Consider the following 21,129-nt stretch of genomic DNA (forward strand, 5'->3'; position numbering starts at 1 on the left):
AGCTTTTATGAAGTTTAAAGAAAATAACGATTAGCTCCAAATGCCGGTTTCCATTGCAACTTTGTACATCGGTAAAAAAAGTAAAGATACCTGAAACAAGAATAGGGCATTGTTTTCTACATTAATATCCTGTAAAGACAGGAGGGGTAAAGTTCTAATTCATCACCTTTACTTTATAAAGTTGGATTGATTCAGCCAATAAGACTAGACAAGCATGACCCATATGAACATTTTCCTAGGGTTACTTACTTGCTTACCTTTCACTCAATCAAACAATGGTCTAATCCTTCACCAATCAATCAGGAAAAAACAAATGACAAATCCAATTCTTCAACAAAATATATTCTTGCTTGTTAACTTTTAGACAATATATGCTGGTCAAGTAACTTGGCACAATCAGCAGCACTGCTAGTAAATCATCCACGCACCCGACTTACGACTTAAGTTTCCAATTTCCAAGTAATCTTGAAACTATCATTTGTGGAGAACATCAAGGGCAAAAGCTACTTTCCATAGTCAATAAGAAAACTGTCATACTCAAATGAATGAACTGAAAATTGCTTTGATCCTCAATAATAGTGAGAAGAAAAAAGTACTCACTCAAGTGAAGGGATTGAAATCGTTTTCATCAGTTCGTGTTCGCCCCAACTTTTTCTGATAGAAAGAAAGATGGAAATGGGGAAGTTAAGCCACAATACTACTACAATTAGAGTATTTGCATCCCAAAGGGTGGCACTGTTTGAACCTCTTAGATTAATGAGTATGTATACTCAAAATTTTCCACAACAAACTGACTTGATTTCTCCCGTTACCTTAATTGTTGTTAATATTCCTTGTAAGTTTTGCTTTCAAGTTATAAAACTTGGGCAAACCGCAGATCAACACGAAACTAAATACATGTCAGGATAATGCACCAGTGAACTAATTAAAATGCAAGGGAAATGTGGAGGCCCAATATCATCCTTGCTCTGAACATTGTTCTTGTTCTGGCCAGTAACAAAAGAAAATCTCGAACCATGCAGCAAAGCTGAGACATACATACTAGGCATATGAAGAAATCTTAATCATAAAATGAGCAGTATCTTCTAATTTGCCGCATTCTCGTTGGGAATTATTGACCAGAATTCCATCCAAGCAAGCGCAAGCACACCACGTAAATAAATCCGCACACAAAAATGATAAACACCAACTTTAAGTGGTTCGGGAGAGAGATGGTTGAATACATAAAACCAACACCCATACCCGAGCCCTCACTCACCTTGGTGTTCCCCAATATTTAATAATTTATTCTTCCACAACATCTCTATTTTTTCCCTCACATCTTCTCTGATCTCTGTCTAGGCTCTACAAATCCCTACTTATCGAAAACCCAATGAATCGTAGTCTCCATGCAATTCTAAATCCTCACATATATTAGACTTCTGGTGGGTTCCGTACTCCATAACCTTAATCTAGATTTATCCATCTAAATACATGTATGGGTCAAGTGCTATCAACTCTTCTCAGGCCAATCTACACTGGTCTTTGTCCCTGCTTTAATCGGACTCCACTAGTTAACAGTGGGATTGGTGCCCGTATGCTGGTCCGGACGCAGTGAGTAGGTCAACCAAAAACATATAAACAAATGTATATAATAAAACCCAAACACACAACATTGAACCCCATCCATTCTTGCTTATCAACCTCATGTAAATTCGCCTGATACGAATTACCGAAGGTTAGCAGACAAATTTCCTGATTAAAAGGTAAAAACTGATTGAACATTGAAGAATAGCAAGAAGAATAACGGGCAAGTATATATACAGAATGAGTGAGACTTTCCTGATTTTGTAATCTGTAAAATAAGGATGAAAATTTACAAGAGAACCGCCCTCTAGTCGCTGAAGTGATTAGGGTTCCCTATATAGATTTCAATCGGTCTCTCTCGCTCGCTCTCTCTCTCTCTAGACATTAGACGCGGCAAACATATGCTGGACGTGAAGTTGTAAGGAAAAATAAAATTTAAAAATAAGTGATGGATCTTAGACTTCAAAACAAAATATCATCAGGGAACATGACACCTTACTAAATTTTTTTTGAAAGGTGAACTTGAGATAGGTTCAAATTCACATAATGAATTTAAGACCAATTTTTTAATGAAAAATCTCTCGACATCTCATTGCATTAGTATATGACTTCAACTTATCATTCAGAAGTTGAATACTTATCAAGGAAGGAATTTAGAGGGGAGGATGTTAGTCCTTGTGATCATTAGCTTCTGTCAGTTTAGTTGGTGGTTGAGATTTTTTTCTCAAGTGTTACGATCTTCAAACATTAACCCTTGCGACCATTAGCTTTAGTTGATGATCGGGAATTAAACGTATACATGGGTGAAGGAACCCACACTCCACGCACCTACATTCACATGGAACATCTACGGTGCACGGTAATGTACGATGTGCACCTGTAACATTTATCACTGAGAAGGGTAACATTTTACCAAATAGACGTAATGGTGCATACTATATACATTCTTAACCATTTAGAGCCATAACATTTACCATTTAGAGGCATAACATTTGCCCAACATAAGCGTAACATATATAGTTATACAGGATTTGAATTGTGTGGGCAGCGTGCCCTAAAAATGTAAGGCGAATCGAGGGAGCGTTAAGCAGGACGGCAAGCGCTCGTAAATACAGAGTCGGCACTCGGGTTTTGAAGGTCCGACATCCAAGGAACCGTATTTCGAAGCACCTGCCACGCTGTTTAATTTGAAAAAGTGGAAGCACAAGTCCGTCAAAACCATATCTGGGTTCAGGAGCCAAGTTACAAGAGGGGAAAGGTTTTATGGCATCCCTCTCGCCCAATTCGGAGATCGGTTTTTACTTAGGCATTTGTGAAAACATTTGCGATTCTGTTTGATTAATCAAATTCTTTTGCCATTTAGGGGCGGGGAACAGTTTAATGGGAATTAAAGTTGTAACATGTTTGTAGGATGTGATAGATAGCATGAATAAAAAAAGTAGTAAATAGGGTAAAGGCCAGGTTCTGTTTAACAAAGTAAACCCGACGCACCGTATTGAATTGACATGCACAAGAAAGAATCAACATGCACCGATCCAGTTCACGTGGATCACTGCATATGATTCACTCCTGCGCGGGCGAATCCCACACAAGCGCGCGTGAGTTTGCTTTGCTCATAGCCTCTGTTTTTATCCTCTTCTGTGCTCTTAAGGTTGAGGTTTTTGAGTGGTTGAATGATTGTGTGATGGAGGACAAAGAACAATCTATGTTCTTGAGATTAGGGTTTGTATGTATTTTGTAACCTTTGGAATTCTTGAACCCTTTGAAAACCTTGAACCCTTTGAAAGAGAAACAAAGGGGGATATATATAGGAGGAGATGGAGATGAATCTAGTTGGTGCAAGGAGAGGAGCTCAGCCAGTTCACGAGGCTGGCTGAGGTTACTTGATGGTTAAGCTTACCAACCAATAAAGGCGATGGGGACAGGCTCTATCCGGCACGCGCTGGAGTCAGTCTGGCGCGCGTGGGTGCGCCCTGGCGCGCGTGGGTCAACGGTCAAGCTTTGACCATTGACCACACGTGGCAGTTTGACCTGCGTGCGCAGGTCCTAAACCCGCGCACGCGAGTCGAACCAACAGACTTGTTGGTCAAAGGCCAAGCTTTAACTGTTGACCAACACCTGCCAATTTGACCTGCGCATGCCGGTTTTCAACCAATGCGTGCCAGTAAGGTTTTTGGCTTTTTGAAGTGGCTTAGGATTAGGTTAGGTTCAAGGGTTTTTCAAACACTCAAAGTTCAAGCACTTATCATTCCCAAGGTGTTCTTGATCCGTTTCATCATCAGGGAATCAAAAATCATAAGTAAACTAATCTGGAAGCCCAGATTGGGGTGTCTACAGTAGCCCCTCTTTGACGGCACTTGAAGCACCATCGACTTGGTATAAGTAACGTCAAAGAATTCTAGACACCCCTCAAGGTAATCCAGAGCAGAACATACTAGCAAAGTAGACAAGTAAACTTAAGGAACCTGATTGGTTGAATGGACGGGCGGTCCATTGCCAGGGATGGAAGTAGAAGTGGACGAGCGAATCGCCGCTTGTTGATCGAATTTGGACAGGACAAGCTGTCGTTGCAGATTTTGACGGGGTAGGCCGTCGTTGCTGGGGATCAATCTATCCTCGGCACAAAGCATTCCAACAAACATGGGTAGGTCGTGTCAGGCAGGTTGAATTCCATCTATTGGGAATCAGAGCCAATCTCCTTATCAAAGACCATCCGAGATAGAGCAATAAGATTGCTGGAAGATGCGCGTAAAGCTAGACTAAAGTAGAGGTAGTCGTTTGGGGCAGGCCGAGGCGGACTCTCTTGGGGAACAATTAGTTGAGGACGGGTGGACCATCGAACGATATTCTGATCGTTGTTGTTGCGAATTGAACAAGACTGGCTGTCGTTGATTTGGATGGGCGGATCATCAGTCTAAATGATTGAGCCGTTACAAATTAGACAGGACCAGCTGTCGTTGATTTGGAGACAGGAAGATCAGTGTGCAGAATGATCAAGCCATTGAGAAATTTGACAGGACCGGCTGTCATTGATTTGGATGGGCAGATCATCAGTCTAAATGATCAAGCCGTTGCGAATTGGACAGGACCGACTGTCATTGATTTGGATGGGAAGATCAGTGTGTAGAATGATCAAGCCATTGAAAAATTTGACAGGACCGGCTGTCGTTGATGTGGATGGGCCAATCATCAATCTAAATGATCGAGCCGTCGCGAATTGGACAGAACCGGCTGTCGTTGATTTGGATGGGAAGATCAGAGTGTAGAATGATTAAGTCATTGAGAAATTTGACAGGATCTGCTGTTGTTGATTTTATCGCATCATGCTATGAGAACAATGTCGCAAAAGATTTTTAATCGCATCCGTCCGCAAACAAATCATGGATTTAGGGAGATTTCCATTGCCTCTGTTGACCAACAATAACAAAACCGTAGGAGATTGCATCACATCCTTCGGGATACAAGTTGAGAGTTAGGGAGATTTCCATTGCCTCCACTAACCAATGATAACCAAAATCGCAGGAGATTGCATCGCATCCTTCGGCAAATCAAGACATGATGGCAACCATTCCGGCCACCTTCCTGTTTTCAACAGTTGATATACACAATATGCAAAGATGTATGCTATATGAATACACAAATTGAAAATGCAGACCCTAGCTAAGGGCGGCTCCTAGGAGGACAACGATACTTAAGAACTATCACTGAGTCCTAGTACTTTACTGCCTCTGCTTCTGAGATGTGCACCCAAACAAAGAGGCATTGAAAGGGCCGGCGTGCCCAATTGACATTTTGCAGTGGCATTGGGTCTGCATGTCCCTTTCTTTGAAGCTTGGGCAGACGAGCCTCATAGATGCTTTGCTTGGCCTTGGGGCGACGTGTGCTTGTTGTGCACAAGATTCCACTGCTTGCAAATTACAGATGCTAGGAGTAACAATATAAAAATTGCATTTTTATAGTTTATTGACTCTCTTTTGCAAGTGTTTAAGAGAATACAAAAACTAACCACTAATATCCAATTTGCATTGACAAATGACCTGAATCAACGCACAGACACACATATATGTACGGACTCGCCTAGCTCAAACGAAAAGGGAGAAAGAGCCCCAGGATACAACGTGGACCCCTATACACATGGAAAATAATGAAATTTTGGGCATTAACATGCCAAAACTCAAATATCCTCTTAGACAGGTGGAACTGACACTCTCGTAAGGCCAAATAGATGTACAATGACCTGTACGAACCAACAAGAACCGAGAAAAGCATCTCGATATGACAATGGACTGAAAAACCTTAGAAAAATGTCACAAAGACGGACATAAGACGCAGATAAAGACACATATAGACCCGGACTGAAACCGACACCCCCGTGCAGTCATATTAGGTTCATATGACCTGCATGGCATGACAAAACTTGGCAAAAGTCCCTTGAATGACATTCAAAAGCAATAGCTGATTGCTATTGATTGTTGCTCAAATTGAATACGTGTGCGCAGGGTTTGAGACTAACACACATCACTTTGAACAAATGCACGTGAATCTCAAACTAGTGCGCGTGGTTACAAATTCGCTGCAGGTGCTTACACCAAACTTCGCTGAACTTAGAATAAACTGTGAGCCATTAGGCCTCACCAGCATTTTGTTCTATTTTTTATGCTTATATCTTTTAAGGCTTTTGCTCAGCTTTGAAATTGAAATAGTAATTTGAAATAAAATTGAAAGATGAAAGGCTTTCCCCCTTCCTGCACCGATGAAGCTTGTCTTCTTCTTGACCACAGTGATGCACCAAAGCCTTGGATCAAATTGATAGGTTGTGACCGAGTCTCAAAGAGAAACTGCCTACGTATCCTATTTTTGGGAATTAGGTCAAAACGTAGTTCAGGCCAAGGTTCACTCGTGTGTTTTACCTCACCTTTTACGCTCTAACTTTTGCCTAGAACCGCCCATTCGAGTTTTCAGTCTAGCGAGCTTTTGAATATTGCCTATTTACTTTTGCCTAGACTGCCTTCATAGGTTCTCGGTCTAGCAGACTGCTCTAACTTTTGCTTGGAACTGCCCACCCTTGGGATTTTCAGCCCAACGAACTTCTCTTAGGGAAAAGGCTTTTGAATTGATCCATGCTGACCAAGGTATTGATTTTGTCGCTGTCGAGGTCGATAACCTTCGGCCGCAACCCCAGATAAAATGGCTTTGATAGCACAGGGTCCAGAGCGCTTCGGTTGACATGCCTCACTCTAGGCCACTTTCACACTTTCTAACTTGTGCTTGGCGGAACGCTGTTCTTGCAAACTTGAACATGGTATGTGGCATTGGGCCTTCTGAGCTTTGCTTTACAAGGTTTGGCACCCAGTAACAAAGGGACTCGATACTTTTTTATCTCATTATCAACACTAGGCATGTCTTTTGAGAGCCCATACCAAGATGTCGATGAACTCTTCGAGCATGTCTGCCCGGGCGCAAGCTTCTTTGGGGACAGTGTTAAACCAATTTGAATCATTCGGAAGTCTACCTCATCTTTCAAGTTTATTTGAAAATAATTATTTCAATTAATAAGCTGAGCATACCTTTCGTATGTCATTTCGGTGAGAGAACACATTTCCTTGGAGATGACCCCATCGAAATCTATCCCTTCGTCGACAGGGTCGACACAGTTTATTCAAAAGCCAGCGAAGTACTCAGAAGTAAGATAATGCATAATATAAAAGAACCCTCGGGGTTGCCAAGTAAAACAAAAGACTTGAATTGAAAATAGAAGCTACGACATGGAGGCCCAAGAGGCACAAACTCCGACTCAAAGCTAGACTTAGACGACTCAAAAGACTCTGTGTCAGACTCAGACTCAAAAGTGTCAATGCAAAATAGACGCGATTTGAAAATGCAATTTTTATAGTTACCTTTGGCTTCCTTGTAGAGAGGTGGAATCTAGAGGATGTCTGGCCCAAGTAAAAGCACTGCGGCTCCCTCAGCTTCTTCGACCAAACCTACTCGGTGCTCCCATGAACAATGGATCTCAGCCCATCAGTCCGCTCCTTTGTAAGCTCCTCATTATTGTCAATCCAGGTGTCGGCAGTGAAGACCTCAATTGCCCAACTTACAGCCATCATGTTAATCCCCAGTTCGAACGGGATGGATACGATTGGAGATATGGTTGATTTGAGTGGAGATAATAGATATCTGACCAACCAGAGGGTCAAAGTGGTGTTGAGGCAAGGAATTGGAAATGACGTAGGGCTTTTGTGGAACTTGAACCATGCCATTATCAATGAGATCTTGAATCTCATGTCGAAGACGATAACACGCGTTAGTGGGATGACCAGGCATTTGGTGTAAGACACAGAAGAGGTGAGGCTTGAAACTAGAAGCTAGGACTTTTGGCGGGGAGGCTGGGGTCAAAGGCTTGAGATGCCCGAATTTGATGAACTTTTCCATCACTGCAGACAGATGTGCCTCAAAGACAGAGAAACTCCGAGGTTGGGTTCGAGCCCAATAGCTTTGGGCGTTTTGAACCTGATTGACATCAGCAGCGCGATTGGAGTCGAAAGCCAAAGCATCGCTCCTGTATTGGAGTAGTTGCTATTACCAAACAGCGGGCTACTGTTTCCAGAATAAGCCCTCGGCTTAGCTTCTTGAGAAGTGGAAGAAGAAGATTCTTCTCTTGGCAGAACTCCACTTTGCAGGGCCTCTTCAATGGCCAAACCAGACTCGAAAAAAGTCTCAAAGTTGGCGGATGCTTGAACCAACACAAGGTACTTGGCGAAGTCAGGCTAAAATTGCGGGAGATGATGCGAAGTTGATGCGGAGTTGATCCCTTTTGCTCGGGCGCTCAGTCATTAATGCGACTTTGGCTCTCCACCTCTTAACAAAATCCGCAAAGGACTCCTTTGCTTCTATTTTGGTGGACTCCAACTCACGAGTAGTCATTTTAAGCTGCGAGTTGTAGCTATACTGCGAGACAAAGGCAACCCCTATGTCTTCCCAAGTTCTTCTTTTGGAGATGTCGAGCGACAGAAACCAATGGAAAGCAGGCCCGGAGAGAGTCTGTGGGAATAGCTGAGACATAGCCTCACTTTGCACACCCAGTAGTTTCATTGCAGCATGGTAGCCGAAGAGATGAGTCTTGGGATCACCGCTCCCGTCGAACTTAACCAAGTCAGGCATCTTGAATTTGTCGGAAAGCCTAGCATTGGGGTATAGGCAAAGACGATCCAGGTCAATTCCTCCTGCACCGATCTTATCAGATTTTGAAACAACTTCTTCCAGCTTAGCCATCTTAGCCATGAGTGCTGTCATGTCAGGGTTTCGAACAAGCCTCATAGCCACCGAATTGAGGTTTGGAGCAAGCACACAAGTCTCTCTAGAGATGGGCTGAATAATGAGATGGCTCGCATGATTTGGATTCTCGACAAAGACAAGGTCTGCATGAACATCCTCATCGTCCTCATCCTCGTCCTCCTCTTCTGGTGCTGGTGGAAGACAAGTATTAAAGAGGTCGTTCAATCGGGCAATATTGGCGTCTATCTAAGCAGCCCTCTGTTGCATGGTGGTGATGCTATTTTGGAGGTTCATGAACATAGTTTCCACAGTGAGTGGTCGTGGTTGGTCTGCCATGATAGGTTTTTCTGATGAGCCTGAAGAAGAAGTTGATAATGGGGAAGCCGGGGGCGTGACTTTTTGCAATATTCATGGCAAACCCGACTGTAGGGCGGCCAACAGTGAACCTTGAGAAGCCTCCGTTGCAACTAACTGGGAATCTAGCTTGCAAGTCTTTGAACCTGATTCTGAAGGCGCTCCTAAGTAGGTTGGGCTATTTTTTTCGGTACCCTCTTGTTCGGTGCAATGGTTCCAAATTAGACAGTAAAGTAATTGAAAGCTTAGTGATGTTTCTGCAGCAGCAGTTAATTGCAAAAAGAAATGCAATGCACACGTCATCGTCGTCGATGTCCTCCTAGACTCTACAACTACAGACGAGTCTGTCTCATGATGTTCGGACGCTACCAGAATCCTTGGATTTCTTTTTGAGGGTGTATCCTTGTTTGAATCGACTAACACTAAGAGATGTCAAAATAGTCTAAGTCTTTGATTATTCCGTTATCGAAAATTCAACTTTTGGAGTCGGAACAATTCGGTGTAGATGACATGATATTGGAACCGAGGCGGCATAGGCGACACAGCGCCATAGCCTAAACGGTGTATGTGTTGCGCACGATAACCAAGGTGGTATAAGCATCACGACATTCTCTCCGTTGTTCCTCATTTTTTGTTTGAAACCTCGATTGGGTATTTAGACAAGTACTTAGAAAAGTCTTGATTTCCCAAAGTCTTGTTGATCTAAAGACTTTAAAAATTGATAACGTGCACCATCGAGATGCATGACTCTTCATCGGGCCATGGCAGCATCCTAATAATCATAAGATAGACTCGAAAGAGAGACAACCTAGAAGCCGCCCTAAACATGCTCCTACGCAAAATGGTATGTATGTACATTGCATGCGATAGGAAAAGCAATAACACGTAGACATCATATGGGGGTTAGATGCAAGTAAATCTTACTCTATAGGTACCTGTCTTAGTTTGGAGTGTTCTAGTACTTTATATATGCAAAAGCCAATTTTGGTTTGTAACAGGTTCCTCGGACTAAAGCCAAGATATATCTCCCGCTGCCCGCGTAATCGCAGAACAACAGTCGAACAGTAGAATGACTTATCATCGTCGAAGGTTGCTGGGCATTCGGGGTCTCTGGGCTCCGGTAAACCGTACCGGCTTGCCAAAATACTCCAACGCAGCTATCCAACATCAATGCAAATGAAGATGCTAAAGAATTGATTAATGGAATAGAATCGCAAATTCGCAAAATGCCTTTTTAAATTTGACTCGCTTTATTAATCAATACTTAGAAGAAACTACACGAGAGAATAATCGGAAAAGCCCCAATCGGGATGGCCGGACACGAGGTCCTGTTAAATCACCAATCTTTTCTTTAGCAACGCGAAGCTCACTATTTTGACAGACTTTTGTGGGATTGTTCTCAAGCGTATAAAAAATCTAAGTATAGACCAATATTGATTCGATCCCCAGCAAAGTCGCCACTGTGGGCAGCGTGCCCTAAAAATGTAAGGCGGATCGAGGGAGCGCTAAGAGGGACGGCAAGCGCTCGTAAATACAGAGTCGCCACTCGGGTTTTAATCGTCCAACACCCAAGAAACTGTATTTCGAAGCACCTGCCGCGCTGTTTGATTTGAAAAAGTGGAAGCACCAGTCTGTCATAACCATTTCTGGGTTTGGGAGCAAGGTTTCGAGAGGGGAAAGATTTTTTTATGACACCCCTCTCGCCCAATTTCGAGACCAGTTTTTACTTAGGCATTTGTGAAAACATTTGCGATTCTGTTTGATTAATCAAATTCTTTAGCCATTTAGGGGTGGGGAACAATTTAATGGGGATTAAGGCTATAATATGTTTGCAGGATGTGATAGATAACATGGATACAAAAAGTAGTAAATAGGATAAAGGCCAGGTTCTGTTTAATAGAGCAAATCTGATGCACCGTATTGAATTGACATGCACAAGAAAGAATCAACATGCACTGATCCAGTTCACGTGGATCACTGCATATGATTCACTCCTGCGCGCACGAATCCCACACAAGCGCGCGTGAGTTTGCTTTGCTCACAGCCTCTGTTTTTACCCTCTTTTGGGCTCTAGAAATGATCAGTGTATACCCAGGACAAACCAAGCAGTTAATAGGTAGTTACTATACAGTTCTAAGCAGTTTAAAGGCTGAAAAAGCCTTACAAATTAACAAAATAGCCCATAAACAGTGTGGGGACAAAATAATGGCCTAAAGCCAAGTTACTCGTGCAAGGCCACTCATTAGTCAGAGGCAGATTGGCGCACGCGTATGGGGCTCTGGCGCTCGAGTGTTACGCCCTAGCGCGCAATGGTTGCGCCCTAGCGTGCGCTTGTATACACCATTTAACCAGTGTTTGGTTCACATATTTCTAGGTTCTGCGACAGGTCCAAAATGATCCTAGGGGTACTCCATAACAGCAGAAACACATATTGAACTACAACTAACATTTCTAACAAAGAAAAAAATAATAAACTGGTTGTTAGCATGCTTAACAGAGTGATCTATATACAAAATATAACATAAAACAGTAGGACACCAATCTCCACGTGGACCAGCGCGTGCTGCCACAGAGTGGCGCACGCGTATATGGGACCGTCGCGCGCTGGTTCTTACCATGACGGTTTTTGAAACTCTACCAGCTTTAGGACCAGGACTGGTATTGATTACCAGCCTTAGTCCTACCAGCCCCCCTCAGGGATCAGAACAGAAAAAAGTAGATATGTTATACCTAGATTGAGTTCGAAAGAGATTGAGCTTGAGGTTGAGGTTGTTTGAGTGGTTGAATGATTGTGTATTGGAGGAGGAAGAATAAGCTATGTTCTTGAGATTAGGGTTTGTATGTATTTTGTAACCTTTGAAATTCTTGAACCCTTTGAAAACCTTGAACCCTTTGAAAGAGAAACAAATGGGGATATATATTGGAGGAGATGGAGGTGAATCTGGTTGGTGCAAGGAGATGAGCTCAGCTAGTCCACGAGGCTGGCTGAGGTTACTTGGTGGTTAAGCTTATCAACCAATAAAGGTGATGGGGATAGGCTCGGTTCGGCGCGCATTGGAGTCAGTCTAGCGTGCGTGGGTGCGCCCTGGCGCATGTGGATCAACAGTCAAGCTTTGACCATTGACCACATGTGGAAGTTTAACCCGCGCGCGCAGGTCCTAAACCCACGTGCGCGAGTCAAACCAACACACGTGTTGGTCAAAAGCCAAGCTTTGACTGTTGACTAACACCCGTCAATTTGACCTGCGCACGCTGGTTTTCAACCAATGCGTGCCAGTAGGGTTTTTGGCTTTTTGAAATGGCTTAGGATTATGTTAGGTTCAAGAGTTTTTCAAACACTCAAAGCTCAAGCACTTATCATTCTCGAGGTGTTCTTGATCCGTTTCATCATCGGGGTATCAAAAACCGTAAGTAAACTAATCTGAAAGCCCAGATTGAGGTGTCTACATATTGGAGCTTTTCCCACAAATCATACGTGTGTAATGTAACTCTACTTATTGGTGCTTTTACAAACATGAGAACCAAAATGGATGGAACTGACAAAATTAAAACTCGAAGAACCAAAATGACACAAAACACACACTTTAGGTGCCTTCGGTATATTTTATCTTCAACGTATTCCGTAAAGGAAAATGCTAATCCAAACACAGTTGATACTTGATAGTGATTTAGATTCCAAAAGTGGATAAAAATATATACTGATATTAGTGGAAGTGAATCGATGGGTATAAATCTTTTTAAAATTTTCGACATTATCTGTCTCAAAACCAACACCTAATGAGCGATGGTTAGCATAACCATTTTGAATATCGTCATAGTTTCACAAGCCAAGAGCTTCCAAAACAAGAGGGAACCAAACATCCAGCCATGTATGTACAAAGCAACCAAAACAAAACTAACCCACAAAGAAAAAACACGAAATTACAAAAGATATTCATCCAGCGATACAAAGTCATTTGCAGTTCTTATAACTCGGACCCCGTAGACATCAAACGCCAGAAAGGTCATCTCCCTGCCTCACTCAAACCCATCACAGAAACGTAGTACTTCATTTCTATTTCTGAACATAATTACTGCTTCAGGTGACAAGCGTTTGAATCCTATCAACTTTTTCAAAATCCTCAATTCTTCAAAAACCTCGTTTGACTCCAACTTGATAAGCAGTCTCTCCAGAATAGGTGATTTGGCTAATATAAGTTTTATGAAATCCAACTCAGGCCTCGTGCCAGATACCCCGTGTATCTCAACTTCTCGAAGTTGATTTAATGAGATATCCGACCAGCCTTGCACTTCTAAAGGTTCTAGAACAGGATCAAGAGCTACAGTTTCACCTGGACATGCCTGAAAAGAAGAAAATGTAATATTTCAGCTTAACAATTCAGAATATACATCCCAAAAAGAACATGAGTTGTCATTACTTATCTTAAGTTGAATTTTTTCCAAGTTTGGGCAGCTTCTAATTAAGCATAGAACCATAGAGATCTCATCTACTTTCCCAAAACAAATAAGATACAACTTCAGAATTTTGAGATTGGTCAATGTATTCGGATGTCTATTTGGTGGTACACCACCTGCAGCCATGGCCTAGAGCAAAGGACAAAAACATTTAAACAAAATAAGTACATGGAGGAAACATGCTCCCTAAATGGCTAAATGAACAGAAAACAGAGTTTACTAAGGATAGGTTACCTTGAGATGATAGTAGTCCAGTTCCAGAAGCTCAAAGACAGGAAAAGTTCCAGTAAGCATGAGTGGCTTACATGGTACTCGTTTCTCTGATAGTACTAAGTTCCAGAAGGACGGTAACAAATGAATTGATAGTTTTGCAAGATGAGGAGTACTTTTGAAACAAACAGAACTGAAAAGGCCTACAAACTGGGCAAATCTCAGATTAAGAGCGACAATTTCCAGGTAACACAACCTAGTGGAGCTTTGAATCGTTAGCCGTTCCAGTAGCGGGCAAGCGGAAATCAAACTTGAAAGTGTGTCACCAGCAATGACAACTTTATCAAGCTTCAGGGAAAGGAACCTGCTAAATCCTTTAAACCCGGGTGGAGGTTGAAACACACAAGAAGTGAGATCCAAACATGTAATACCTCGACAAGAAAATAGTGATGACGGTAATTTATAAGGTCCAGCTTGGTAAAAGTGTAGGGTCAATTCTTGGATGCCATTTTTTGACACAAAATCTATCAACTGATCGATCAGTGAACAGCTTTCCAGCGCCTTTAAAGAGACTGTGAACTTGAGTATTGGTCCATGATGTTGTAGCAAAACTTGATAAATAGTCATCATAAGGTTGTTCCTTGTTGCCATCGTACATTCTTTGTAGAACATATCATCAAATACAAGTTGGAGAAGCGAAGTCCAGATATGCCTCCACTTCTTTGACAAAACACTTGTCCTCACTGCAGCATGTAACCTCAGACACGTTAAGATTTTTTCAAGTACATTGCACGGGAGATTACTGATCATGTCTGAAGTTGAGCCACTCATTGTCCTTTTGTTCTCAGTGAAGCTTGAGCGGTCTATTTTTGCCATGTTACTAATTATTCTTTACAACCAGAAAAAATAACCAAATTAGAAGTATTTGTTCCATCGCGTAGCACAAAATAAAAGTACAATAACGAACAGCTCATTATTGCATACACTCTTATACTGTAGCAATCTAATAACCCAAATTTACGAACAGCCCATGTATATAAGTGTGTATGCTAAATATAGTATTACATAACATAATTATGCTAAATATATAATTTTATATTAAATTTCTTTAGTTTTGAGTGGGAGCACATGCCCCCGCTTGAATCCATCCCTGGTAAGGGATACGTCACTTCTCCAAAAATTAGGACAGACACATCAAATGCACAGTCACGTTACTAGTTTCATAAACTAAACATCCGCAGAAATTTTGAATCAGGTTGGACTTTTCCAAGTTGCAGGGTAATCTCCTAATGTGATTTATTAGATCACGGCAAATGGAATTGATACAGAAACCAAATAATATATTTAGTGTTTGGAACTTGTGGAAAGTGAGGGAAGAAAGTACTAAAAAGAAAATGAGAGAAAAGAAAGGGGGAAATTTTACTATTCCTAGAACCCTATTGTCATTTTCTCCTCTCTTTACTCAAACCAAACAAGGGGAGGGAAAAAAAATTTAACCTTACCCTTCTTTTCCTTTCCCTATGTCCCAAACAAAGCTTTTCTCATTTCACAAGTGCCTTCACCTTTTCTCCCTCTTTAAATCACTTAGAAACCCTAACCTGAGACAAAGTTAGCCTGTAAGGATTGGCTATTTTTGACACGGAACACAAATATGACATGACACGACATGATAATACGAAAAGCTAAATAGGTTGGGTTAGGGTTGAAAGAATTCTGACATGAATACGCAGGGGCAAAAAGTGAAAATAAAAAAAAACGAGACATTTTTGTTGGACTATTGTAAAGGGTAAAAAAGCAAAAGGCCCCCTAAAATTCAATTTTTTTTTGAAGGGCTAAAGCAGTTACAACACAAGCTTTGGCTCAAGGCTGGCTATGCGAATACGAGATGACACGAGTACCCATATACAAATAAAGTTATATATACCTTTTAACAACAGAGGTGTCCGGAGCAGCTGAACGCAACTCGACTAATTCTGACGCCCAATCCCACAATCCATACAAGTGTTTCTGACCCGAATGACCGATTATGATTCTGAAGGTAACATATACTCAAACAAGAAGAGCAGCAAGAAGAATAACGGGCATTATATAAGCGCGCACAAACACATGCATGACGCACCTATTCAACAATCGAGAACTACGTACGACCAGTAATTGACAAATTCAGTAGGGAATTAAGCTTCTGCGCGCTTGAATCTGGAAAACAAATTAGGGATTTAATGGTTAATTACCTGGTTGTGGAAACTGTCCTGAAACCAAGGGATGAAATTGAAGACTCTTCAGTACAAGCCACGACTTGATGACTAAGAAACCTAAATGAATTAGGAATCATCGTGTGCATAACAAAGGAAGAAACTTACCCCTTGCGACCATGAGCTTTGATGATCGAGAACATAGGTGAAGGAACCAACACTCTACACAGTACCGAGAACAGTATCGAGAGAACATAGGTAGGTTTTCTAGCCGTTAGATTCAAAACATAAAATAAAATAAAAAATCACACAATCCAACGAATCCAACGCTCCGAAAACTCCTCATGTTTTTGGGACAGAGGAAATCAAACCCATTCAAACAGACACATGTTTTCGGGACAGAGGAAATATAACTCATTCAGACGACTCATCCGTGTAACTCTAGCTTTTTATTGGTGCTTTTACAAACGTGAGAACCTCATGTAATTCCAAGCAATTCAATGAGTGCAAAGGGAGCCTAAATTTAGAAAGTAGAAACTACTATTAGAGCTTGGCTTATTCACGAAGTCGCGCAATCACGTCTGTCCGTTTAGACAATCAATAGTTGGGATACGTTTTTCAATTTTGACCGATAAAAAATAAATTTTACCGGTCTAAATTAGTTTTTAAACCGGACAAAATCTTATTTATGGAAAACTCCGTAAAAAAGTTTTTCTCGAAACTGTATGAGTGTGTTGGAAAGTTACACTGGAGTAAAACTTTTAAAAATGGATGGAACTGACAATATTAAAACTCGAAGAACCAAAATGACACAAAACACACTTTAGGTACCTTCGGTAGTATTTTATGCAAAACAGATCGTGCAGATATAATTATATGGGAGCTTACTTCGGATTCTACACAAACAATTATGTAAAACTTTTTTCAAAGACTCCTGCCAAAATATCAACTCAATCTGATAAATATAGGTGCGCAATCCAATAATCTAACTTTTCATTATTCTGAAATCTGAATGAAATATTAGACGACTGGATCGAGCACGTATAAATATCGGATTAAACTACTTTTTTTGGAGACCCCGAAGAAATGTATTACGGCTCAGATCATTTGTATAGGATGCGTAATGTGTCCTACGCCGCAATCTGCGCACAAATCTGTGTGGGTAGCAGAACTGTAAATTAGTAAAAGTGATCTTAGTGAAAGTGAATCAAGCGTGTAATTTTTTTTAAAAATTTCGACATTATTTGTCTCACAAGCACAACCAACACCTAATCAGCGATGGTTGAATCTCAGTCATAGTTTCATTAGTCCCCTTGGAAAACAATGGAGACCGAATAGATAGGATGGTCTACACAACAGCCATAGTTTTAAAAGGTTCCGAGAGTTTCCAAAACAGGAGGAACCAAACATCCATACATTTACAAAGCAACCAAGACGAAACTAACCTACAAAGAAAAAACACGAAAACACAAAAGATCATCCAGCAATACAAGTCATTTGCAGTTGCTATAACTCGAACATTGTAGACATCAAACGCCAGAAAGGTCATCTCCCTGCCTCACTCAAACCCATCACCCAAACGTAGTACCTCATCTCTACAAGTCATTCGAACATTGTAGACATCAAACGCCAAAAAGGTCATCTCCCTGCCTCACTCAAACCCATCACCCAACCGTAGTACCTCATCTCTATTTCTGAACTTAATTACTGCTTCAGGCGACAAGCGTTTGAATCCTATCAACTCCTTCAAAATCCTCGATTCCTCATAAATGTCCTCTGACTCCAACTTGATAAGCAGTCTCTCCAGAATAGGTGATTTGGCTAATATAACTTTGATGAAATCCAATTCAGGCCTCGTGCCAGATACCCTGTGTATCTCAACTTCTCGAAGTTGATTTAGTGAGATATCTGACCAGTCTAAAGATTCTAGAACAGGATCAAGAACTACAGTTACACCCGGACATGCCTGGAAAGAAGAAAACATAAATTTTCAGCCTAACGATTCAGAATATAATCTCAAACATAGAGAAATAACATGAGCTGTCATTACTTATCTTAAGTTGAATTTTTTCCAAGTTTGGGGAGCTTCTAATTAAGCAAAGAACCATATAGATCTCATCTACTTTCTCAAGACAAATAAGATGCAATTTCAGAATTTTGAGATGAGTCAATGTATTTGGATGTCTATTTGGTACACCACCTGCAGTCATGGCCTAGAGCAAAGGACAAAAACAATTAAACAAAATAAGCATAATGAAGGCAACAAGCTCCCTATATGGCTAAATAAACGGACAAACAATGTTTAGTAAAGATAGGTTACCTTGAGATGATAGTAGTCCAATTCCAGAAGTTCAGTGACAGGAAAAGTACCAGTCAGCATGTTTGGCTTAGATGGTAATGGTACTCGTTTCTCTGATACTAAGTTCCAGGAGGATGATAGCAAATGAATTGATAGTTTTGCAAGATGAGGAGTACTTTTGAAACAAACAGAACTGAAAAGGTCTACAAACTGGGCGAATCTCAGATTAAGAGCGACAATTTCCAGGTAACCAAAACTAATGAAGCATTCAATCATTAGCCGTTCCAGTAGCGGGCAAGCAGAAATCAAACTTGAAAGTGTGTCAGCAGCAATGACAACTTTATCAAGCTTCAGGCAAAGGAGCCTGCTAAATCCTTTAAACCCAAGTGGAGGTTTAAAGACACAAGCAACGAGATCCAAACATGTAATACCTCGACAAGAAAATAGTGATGACGGCAATTTATAAAGTCCACCCTTGTGAAAGTGTAGGGTCAATTCTTGGATGCCATTTTTTGACACAAAATGTATCAATTGATCAATCTGTGGACAGCTTTCCAGCGCCGTTAAAGAGACTGTGAACTTGAGTATTGGTCCATGATGTTGTAGGAAAACTTGATAAATAGTCGTCAGAAGGTTGTTCCTTGTTGCCGTCGTACATTCTTGGTAGAACGTATCATCAAATACAAGTTGGGGAAGCGTGGTCCAGATATGCCTCCACTTCTTCGACAAAACACTTGTCCTCACCGCAGCATGTAACCTCAGACACATTAAGATTTTTTCAAGTACATTGCACGGGAGATTACTGATCATGTCTGAAGTTGAACCACTCATTGTCCTCTTGTTCTCAGCGAAGCTTGAGCGGTCTATTTTTGTCATGTTACTAACTATTCTTTACAATCAGAAAAAATAACCAAATCAGAAATCTTATAGCGTTTGTCTTTGTTCCATCACGTAGCACAAAATAAAAACACAGTAACGAACAACGCATTATTGGATTTACTCTTATACTGTAGCAATCTAATAACCCAAATTTGCAGAGAAAAAAGTAAATCAGAGAAAACATCTAGAAGAAAATTTCCCTGTAAATTATCTGCTGTTATACAAGTCTGCATTCCTTCTGCCTCCTGGATTCACCGGCAGGATTACTCATTCATGGACTCAGCAATTCTTTCTTTTGCTTTTTCTTATTTCTTGGTTCAAGCACAGAGCAATTCCCTTGTAACCTTACAGCTGTGTTTAGATCATAAACATATGGAGGGAATTCCCTAGGAAGACGGTAACGACAGGCAAATCAGAAGACTTGATCCCTCCTCAGAAGACTTAATTTGAATGGGCGTAGATCCAATATTGATTTCATGCTTAAATTTCAAAATATTTGTAACGAAAACTTCAAAATTCGTGTAATCATTGAAACTTGGAATTTAGATTTTAAGCTTCAGCCCCTCCTTCGTGTAAACCCTGCCTCAATCCCTGCCCCCGGTTATATACTCATAAAGTTCATATCTTTTAATAACTGAGGCGTCCGGACCAGTTTAGCGCAACTAGACTAATTTTGAGGACCAATCCCATAGTCCATACAAGTGTTTCTTATGATTTTGGAGGTAATACTCATAATTAAACAAGAAGAGCAGCAAGAAGAATAACCGGCATTATATATTACGCACAAACAAACAAATGCATGACGCATCTATTCAACAATCGAGAACTACGACCAGAAGAAATTGACAAATTAATAAGTAGGAAATTAGCTTCTGCGCGCTTGAATCTGGAAAACAAATTAAGAGATTAATGGTTAATTACCTGGTTGTGGAAACTGGCCTGAAATCAAAGGGATGAAAAATTGAAGAGTCTTCAGTACAAGGGAGAATTCCCTCTTTCCGCTAGGGTTCTATTTTTCAACATGACCATCAAAATACATCCAAACCCTAACATGCCCTTATAAGCTAAGCTTCAATAGGCGTAAACTAGACCTCAGCAGCACTCTAGGGGAGAAGTCTCCAGAGAGTTAGAGAGAGAGTGGGGGTGGGGGTGGGGGTGGCTTCTGATCTCTTCCAATCCTTCCTCCTCCTCTCTCAGTCGCCCACCACCCAGACTCTCTCCTCTCTTCTCCGCTTCTCTCCTGCTAGTCGAGTTTTTGGCCGAAATGGACATAATTTGTAATCAAATTGGAGAAATAGTCATCTTTTGAAACGTTTTGTAATAGGCCATCGCGCTTTTTCAAAACGCGTTATAGCGGTTAGGTGCCATGTGGCCACGGTTTGGTTGCCACGTAGAAATCACACCTTTTGCCATAATAGCGCCTTTTGAAAAGGAGCGCATTTTCAAAAGAAGCTATATTTCTAAACCCTAATCCTAATAGCGTCTTTTTCATATTTTAACCCTAATAGCTCCTTTTGAAAATGAGCTATAATTCTGACCCTAATCACCCTAATAGCTCCTTTTCAAAAGGAGCTATAATTCTGACCCTGTTAACACAATCTCGAAAATGGGTTATGTAACATCCCAATTTTTTTTACACAAAATGTGAGAATTTGTTATCACCAAAGATATTATTAAAAGATTGGAAACAAAGAGATATTAAAAATTCTCACGATTCGTGTTAAAAAAATTAGAATTACTATTAATTTGGAAAAAATTTGGATATAAAAGAGTGCACGAGTACATTGATTAATATAAAAGACTTGTTGAGTACAAACTTTTCATATAAAAACATCACATGACATGTAATTTGAATTTCATTTTCCGCATCTTCTCTTGTTGTGACCTTGTTGACCACAC

General features: G+C 40.9%; 2 protein-coding genes and 2 long non-coding RNA genes across 5 annotated transcripts; 1 reads left to right on the plus strand and 3 right to left on the minus strand.

Moving 5' to 3' along the window:
* Positions 1 to 12,952: 12,952 nt before the first annotated feature.
* On the minus strand, positions 12,953 to 14,794 carry LOC131310485 (F-box/FBD/LRR-repeat protein At1g13570-like). 2 transcript variants are annotated; one of them, XM_058337529.1, is made up of 3 exons: positions 13,885 to 14,794; positions 13,614 to 13,779; positions 12,953 to 13,536 (listed from the first exon to the last, which is right to left on the minus strand). In XM_058337529.1, the coding sequence occupies exons 1-3, from the start codon at positions 14,734 to 14,736 to the stop codon at positions 13,523 to 13,525; spliced, it is 1,032 nt and encodes a 343-aa protein (XP_058193512.1). In that variant the 5' UTR covers positions 14,737 to 14,794; the 3' UTR covers positions 12,953 to 13,522. The 2 variants fall into 2 exon arrangements, with proteins under 2 accessions (XP_058193512.1, XP_058193511.1); XM_058337528.1 differs by having other exon boundaries at positions 12,953 to 13,526; positions 13,885 to 14,765.
* A 2,540-nt stretch (positions 14,795 to 17,334) lies between these two features.
* On the minus strand, positions 17,335 to 17,834 carry LOC131310488 (uncharacterized). Its single transcript, XR_009195221.1, has 2 exons — positions 17,734 to 17,834; positions 17,335 to 17,640 (listed from the first exon to the last, which is right to left on the minus strand). It is a non-coding gene; the product is annotated as an uncharacterized LOC131310488 (long non-coding RNA).
* LOC131310489 (uncharacterized) lies at positions 17,505 to 17,831 on the plus strand. The gene is made up of 2 exons (XR_009195222.1): positions 17,505 to 17,596; positions 17,690 to 17,831. It is a non-coding gene; the product is annotated as an uncharacterized LOC131310489 (long non-coding RNA).
* Positions 17,835 to 17,899: 65 nt separating the features above from the next.
* Positions 17,900 to 20,145, minus strand: LOC131309388 (F-box/FBD/LRR-repeat protein At1g13570-like). Its single transcript, XM_058336036.1, has 4 exons — positions 18,373 to 20,145; positions 18,107 to 18,265; positions 17,986 to 18,018; positions 17,900 to 17,920 (listed from the first exon to the last, which is right to left on the minus strand). Exons 1-4 carry the CDS (start codon positions 19,225 to 19,227, stop codon positions 17,900 to 17,902), a joined length of 1,068 nt encoding a protein of 355 aa, XP_058192019.1. The 5' UTR covers positions 19,228 to 20,145.
* Between the last annotated feature and the right edge of the window lie 984 nt (positions 20,146 to 21,129).

This window comes from Rhododendron vialii, chromosome 12a (genome assembly GCF_030253575.1).
Source record: "Rhododendron vialii isolate Sample 1 chromosome 12a, ASM3025357v1".
In the NCBI taxonomy this organism is placed as follows: Eukaryota; Viridiplantae; Streptophyta; class Magnoliopsida; order Ericales; family Ericaceae; genus Rhododendron; species Rhododendron vialii.